This window comes from Frankliniella occidentalis, unplaced genomic scaffold (genome assembly GCF_000697945.3).
Source record: "Frankliniella occidentalis isolate FOCC.00 unplaced genomic scaffold, Focc_3.1 Scaffold36, whole genome shotgun sequence".
Classification (NCBI taxonomy): Eukaryota; Metazoa; Arthropoda; class Insecta; order Thysanoptera; family Thripidae; genus Frankliniella; species Frankliniella occidentalis.
Window position 1 is genome coordinate 477,471 of NW_026267166.1, and position 6,298 is coordinate 483,768.

Sequence of the window (6,298 nt, forward strand, 5' to 3'; positions counted from 1 at the left end):
GTGGCATCTTTGTTCTGAAAGTTGCTTTCAGTTTTTTGCAAGGTTTGTTCTCTTTTTGTTCACAGCAGTGAGTCGCGGGAACATGGGTTCACGGCTGTGCTGGACATGCGGGGACAGGGGGCGACATGGGCGGCCATCAAGCCCATCCTCAAGGTGCTGCAGGAGCACTTCGCCTCGCAGGTCCACACGGCGTGCATCATCAAGCCCGACAACTTCTGGCAGAAGCAGCGAACGTCTCTGGGCAGCCAGAAGTATAAGTTCGAGGTGAGTGCTCGAGTTGTGCGTGTGGTTATCAGGATATTAGCTGCCGTCGATTGGCCTCGCTATTGACCATTTTGATGTTACAGACCAATATGATGAGTGTGGAAGCATTACCAAAGATAATAGATACAACACAGCTGACATCTGATTTAGATGGCACATTGCATTATGACCATGCGCAGTGGATAGATATGAGACTGGTAAGTAATACCTGTAACCCATAGTAAGAGTTGTCATGATACAGGGCACCCACCCTGTATGTCCTGTTAAATTTGTCAAAAAGTAATTTTTTAAATGCATTTTTGTCCAGGCATTAGAGGATTTTGTGTGGCAAGCAGCAGATTTATTGGACCGCCTCGATGACCTTCAAGAAGATCTTAGTCGCAATGATTTTGCGGATGATGTTAATGGTGCTAAGCATGGTATTGACGTTCATAATGATATGAAGAAGAAAATTATGAAGGCGCCGGTTGAAGATATAGATCTATTAGGGCAAAGATTATTGCAAAGGTTTGTAGATAAAGAATTGTTTATCCTCTTCCTTTTTTCAATTAATCTGTATAATTTATCTTAATTATTTCTTTTGGAATTCTTGTTTAGGCTTTCTGGTGATTCAAACAGCGGCTATGACTCTGGTTACTCAGGAAGGGACAGTGAAGCAAGTTCTGGGGTCTCCAATCCTGATTTACAGGCATCTGTACCTCAGATACTTCAACATTTAGAGGCCATACACTCTCAACAACAACAACTTTTACAGCTATGGCACCATAAAAAACTAAAACTTGATCAATGTTTCCAATTGCGTCTATTTGAGCAGGATTGTGATAAGGTATCTAGCAACACTTTCCTACCATTTTTTTTTTAAATTTATCTGTCACTGTACATTCACTGTTCATTGATGTAACTGGTTGTGACAAAGTGATTATTTTGGACAAATTTGCTGTAGATGCTTGACTGGATATGCCGCAACCGAGATGTTTTTCTAATGAATTATGTGGAAATTGGTCGAAGTTACAAATTAGCCAAGAAACTGCAGGAAGAACATAGTCATTTTACAATGAGCTCAATGGTATTGATTTGTGGTGCAAATTATTAATCTTGTTAGTTCCCTAATTTCATACCCTAATCATCGTTTTTCTGTTCCCTCCAGAATGTGTATGTGAACATCAATCACATTTTGACTGTAGCAACTAGACTAATAGAAAGCAATCATTATGCATCACAGCATGTACGGGCTGTTGCAGCAAGGTTAGATCGAACTTGGAAAGAGTTTGCTGCTGGTCTTGATGAAAGAGCCTCTGTGCTGGGTCTTTCTGTGCTATTTCATCACAAAGCAGAGCAGGTTTGTGCTCTTGATGTAGTCAAAAATTTGACTTTCACAATAGGTAAAAGTCTTTGATGTTATCAAAGTATTTTCTTAAAATACTTTGCATGGTTTTTATTGTTTTACAGTATGTGGAAAATGTCCCCAACTGGAGCCAAGCGTGTGAAAATATCAGTATTCCCTCAGAAATACTGATTCTTGAAACTGCCATCCACCAACACCAAAATCTTTATGAATCAATGTGCCAAGCTTATACAGAGGTATGTTTTTAGCTCTTGAATTCTGGGAGGAGAAAGTCACCTGTTTGCTGTTATTGTGTTTGATTTTTTAAAGGCATGCGTGTGCGCATAATTTGCTGTCATGTTCCCTCTTGTAAGATGATACAGTATGTGTAATGTGTAGAGCTTTGGACAGACAAAGGCCAGTATCAAAATTACTTTTTGCACTATAGAGCCTGGTGAAGTAATACAAAATTATGTAGGTAAACTGTTTGCTCAAAAGTTCGGGAACTAAAGAAACCTGAGTTTGAATTGTAAATACTCCTAGTTCAAAGCTGTAAGAACTAAAATCAGTGCAGCTTTTAAAAAATGTATGCACTTACCTGTTTTTACTTGTGTCAAAGGCCTTAATGGAGTGTCTGTTTTCTTTTTATGAAACAATTCTTCTTTTATCATGCCACTATTAGTTGTTCTTAAAATTTTGGAATTTACTTTAGTAATTATTTTAGGTTTTAGGTGAGATTAAGTGTCCTTTTGGTCTGACTGGGTGATATTACCTATCTTTCATTCTGATTTGCTCCGATGTTTGTACTCATATTTACCCCACTGATAATATTTTATGATGTATTACAGACTAAATTAACACTTTTTATTTTAACTTCTGTTCGTTGTTGCGGTTAGGCTGGCTTGTTGGTCCAGAATCGGATTTTTGCACAGGCAAGCAGCACCTTTTTCCTTGAATGTTGCATCAAACCTACTTCCTTGTAGCATGATAATTTTTGTTACCTATTATTTTTTACTTTGAGGATTTAGCGTATTGGGCACAGTACATATATCTGTGATGCTCACGCTCACGGCCCTGCATGTTATTCAATTATAATTTGTTTACGATTTTGTTTTCACATTTATAGAGCACATAATTTCCCAGTATCAATAGAAAGTCACCATAACAGCAAACAATATTGTCCATCTTGTGGTTGTTCCTATGTTTCTTTGCTTTAACTTTTATTGATATTTTCACACTGTTATTCTATTCCTTTATGAAGACATGTGTTTCCTTTTTCATAATAGCACAATATTTATTATTTTGACAGCACTTCTACCTCTTCATAAGTTTTCTAAAATATTGATAAATTTTTGTGGCCCTAGATTCAAGTTTCTATTTCTGATATGATTTAGTAGTTAAAAATTACTTGGGGTACCAGATATTATTTCTTTGTTGTTGGAGAAAATTGTTTGTTCTAAGCCACATAAAGAAAAAATTTAAATACTGCTATGACTCAGCATGTCCTAAAATGTAAAGGTTTTTACTAGCTAGTTTAGTGTCGTCACAGGTATATTCGCTTGTCATAGAAGTTTCATGCAAACGTTTACTGAAATGAGGCAAAAATGGAAAAGAAACCAGTTTTGGAAGTTTTTCTTCAAATACCTACATGTTGTGTCTCACAGGTTTATGATTCATATCAGTCCCTTCTCAATGGACTTGACCTTTTAGTTCAAGTGTGTCACAATTTCCCATCCCCTGCTGCCCGCAACGAGATCGTCAAAGGGACAGCAGTCACAGAAGTTGCAGCAAACATCAGTATCGATACTGTTGATGGACAAAATGTATGTCTGCACTTGCATTCCAATGCCAGTGAATAATGTGGTGTTGGATACAAATAATTTTAAATGCTAGAATTTTGGTGGTGGCAATTCTCAGATATCTTTCATCAAATTGGTGATTATGACATGGCATGTGGAAAAAAATCTCTCTTTCACATCTGTCCTTATTTAACAGTGTTGCTGGAATTATGGAATTTCCAAACCAGCGCTGATGCATCCCTGGATATTTATTGTGTATGATACACCACACCACCAACTCAATCCGGACTTATTTCATGGCACAGGCTTTTTTCTTTTCTATCTTTCTCTTTCAGGAAACAGTGCATATTGAAAATCTCATTCCATCTCAAGGGATTGGTTTGGTGCATTCTTTGTGCTGCATTTACATTGTAAACATCTTGTACTAACAGGTATGGTGTTGGTTTTTGTCTTGTACAGGTCCACAGCACAAGCAAAAAGTTGTTGTATCAGCTGGATCGCCTTGTAAAGATCTGTAATCAACCAGGAATGGATCCTCCTCGCAAACATGTAGGCTATTGTATTTTTAACTTTTAACTAAAACTGCTGTTAGTTTGCTAGAAAATCATTGCTTACTACAAAGATATTGCCACTTTTCTTTATCTAAAAAATTGTGTAGGTTTTGCCGCAATTTTGTAGTGACAGACAAAATTTGTCTAATGTTTGCAAATTTGTAAATTTTTAAAGACTTATTTTTTTGCTACTTTTTTTTCTTTTCTTATTTTTTTTTGGGGGGGGGGGTGTCAAGTTTTGGCTTTTTTGATCATTTTAATTTTCTTTATTTTATCCATTTTTAAGAAAACAAGAAGAAAATCGTCTGGACAAGGGCCTGTAAGTCCTATTTTGCAATTTGATTTTGTGTTGATTTTTGTTGCTTAAAAGATTTTATTTCAAGTTTTATTATGTTCTGTTGTAGTTGCAAGTAGATTGTTATTTCAGTGCTTCTATATTGGTGTCAAACCACATCACCTATGAAGTAGTTTGCCCTGTGCACCTGTTCAGTAGCAACACATAGGGTTGGAATGGTGGAATAGATTGTGTTATCTCCCCCCAAAACTTAAATTTTAGAAATTCAAAATCTAATGTTTGTGTAAATAGTTTCTTCTTTATGAACCTGCAACACACCTTATGCTCATTATCAAATTGCACTTCCTGAGCCAAGGAGAACTCCAATTCTCTTCTCTTAATTTTTCTAGTAAATCATTGATCATTCTGGAGCAATGCCCTTTTTTAACACCTGTAGTTACTCTCTCTGTTTCTTAAATCTAAACATTGAACTCTATATCTCTGTAGGAAATTCTATTCAGGGATTTGTTGAAAAACTAGCATGCAGGTGTTGGATTAGATTTGATCGGTACCAGTTTGTAACGGCTAGTGCATGTTTGCTTACCAAAACTCAGGGTGTTGTTTGATGGCAAAACTGAGCCACATCTTTCATGTGGCCTTGCACACTATAGTGAGGTTTGGGTTTTGCACATGTACCTGCTGAATATTATTCAGTTACTCTCGTTCCCCCTTGTAATTAAACTTTCCATGCAATTTTGTTGAAAGTAGCATTGTTTAGTCTATTACTGTATGCTTAATGTGTATTTCCCTTCAGCAGGGAAGCACTGGTGATGGTCCACACTTTGAGCAAGCCGCCAGTCGGCAGGCCAATCCTGCAGCGGATTACTCTGAGGGTGCCAGTCATGTCCTGGACGTGATTCATAGGATTCTGAATCACCACCGCACACTGGAGCAGAAGTGGCATGTCAAGAAAATCAAACTGCACCAAAGGCTTGCCCTGAGACTTTTCCAGGAGGACGTGAAACAGGTTTGCGAACACATCTCAACGCAACTTTGGCGTTTTATCAACACCCACCGGTGTCGTCTCGTCTCTGTTTTTTCCCTTACACCCACTCTGCTCCCGCGCCCAGGTCTTGGACTGGCTGGCCAACCACGGGGAGGTGTTCCTGAGGAAAAACATTGGCATCGGACGCAATCTGCAGAAGGCGCGCGTGTACCAGAAGAGTCACGAGCACTTCCAGAACGTGGCCCAGGTGAGTGTTGGCTCCAACAAGGGCTCGAAGAGAAGAAGGAGGAGGAGGGGGGGGGGAGTTGGTCCGGGCATAGGACAGAGATGGATCGATCGTGGGGGCGGAATGGAGTCGCGTGGATATGATTTGGATGCACTCTGAGTGCCCCGCTGAGCCCACCCCGCCGCCCTGCGGGCCCTGCGCCCTGACGCGGTGGTGCCTGCGCCGGTCCGTAATCCGCTACTTGGGGGAAAGGGCGGAGTCCCCGGCGCGGCGAGCGGGGGGAGCGGGGGAGGGTCTTATAGACGTGACAGGACCGTCGGCTCATTACCTCACGGCGACGGTAAAATTCCTCTCAATGACGAACGCGACGGCGGCCGCTACTAACGGAGACTGTGTGCGTGCGCTCGTCCCTTCTTCCCAGAACGCCCGTCCTTTTCGTCCACCTGTCCTGTCGCGTGCGTAAGTATGAGTACGTGTGTACGACTTGAGGGCGACCGGGACAGGTGGCGGCGCGGGCGGGGACAGCTCGGCTCGATGCGAAGGGCCTTGAGCGGACAGGGGCCCCCTTTTATGCAACCCCCGTGTTCTCTTACGTCACGTCTGGTTTCTGCCTAGTTGTCGACCGGGCCGTCGTCTCCTCCTCCTCCCCCTCCCGCCTCCCGCCCCCCTTGGCACGTAGTGCACCATACATGATTCATTGGCACCCTCTGCTCCTCGACGTGCGCCCCGTGTTTGATGATGATCGCGGACCGCCGCCCTCTCCTCGTCTATATGGAGGGATGGAGGCTTATTGTCCGCAAGACGAGCTTAGCAAGACGAGGCGGGGTGAACGAGCTCCGGGCCGGGGCGTGTGG

The 6,298-nt window shown here is 41.6% G+C and overlaps 1 protein-coding gene across 12 annotated transcripts in view; it reads left to right on the plus strand.

Annotated features, from left to right (window-relative positions):
* The window catches only part of LOC113202422 (kalirin), a 73,467-nt gene that overhangs the window by 9,129 nt on the left and 58,040 nt on the right, over positions 1–6,298 (plus strand). For 3 of the 12 annotated variants that reach the window (XM_052266217.1, XM_052266228.1, XM_052266219.1), the window contains exons 4-15: positions 66–264; positions 348–461; positions 572–771; positions 862–1,090; positions 1,208–1,330; positions 1,412–1,603; positions 1,714–1,845; positions 2,485–2,520; positions 3,847–3,936; positions 4,225–4,257; positions 5,027–5,239; positions 5,343–5,465. In XM_052266217.1, the coding sequence (XP_052122177.1) occupies positions 66–264; positions 348–461; positions 572–771; positions 862–1,090; positions 1,208–1,330; positions 1,412–1,603; positions 1,714–1,845; positions 2,485–2,520; positions 3,847–3,936; positions 4,225–4,257; positions 5,027–5,239; positions 5,343–5,465 (1,684 nt within the window). Of the gene's footprint in view, positions 1–65; positions 265–347; positions 462–571; positions 772–861; positions 1,091–1,207; positions 1,331–1,411; positions 1,604–1,713; positions 1,846–2,484; positions 2,521–3,252; positions 3,412–3,846; positions 3,937–4,224; positions 4,258–5,026; positions 5,240–5,342; positions 5,466–6,298 lie in introns of all 12 variants that reach the window. The other 9 variants (XM_052266220.1, XM_052266223.1, XM_052266224.1 and 6 more) reach the window with 9 other exon arrangements.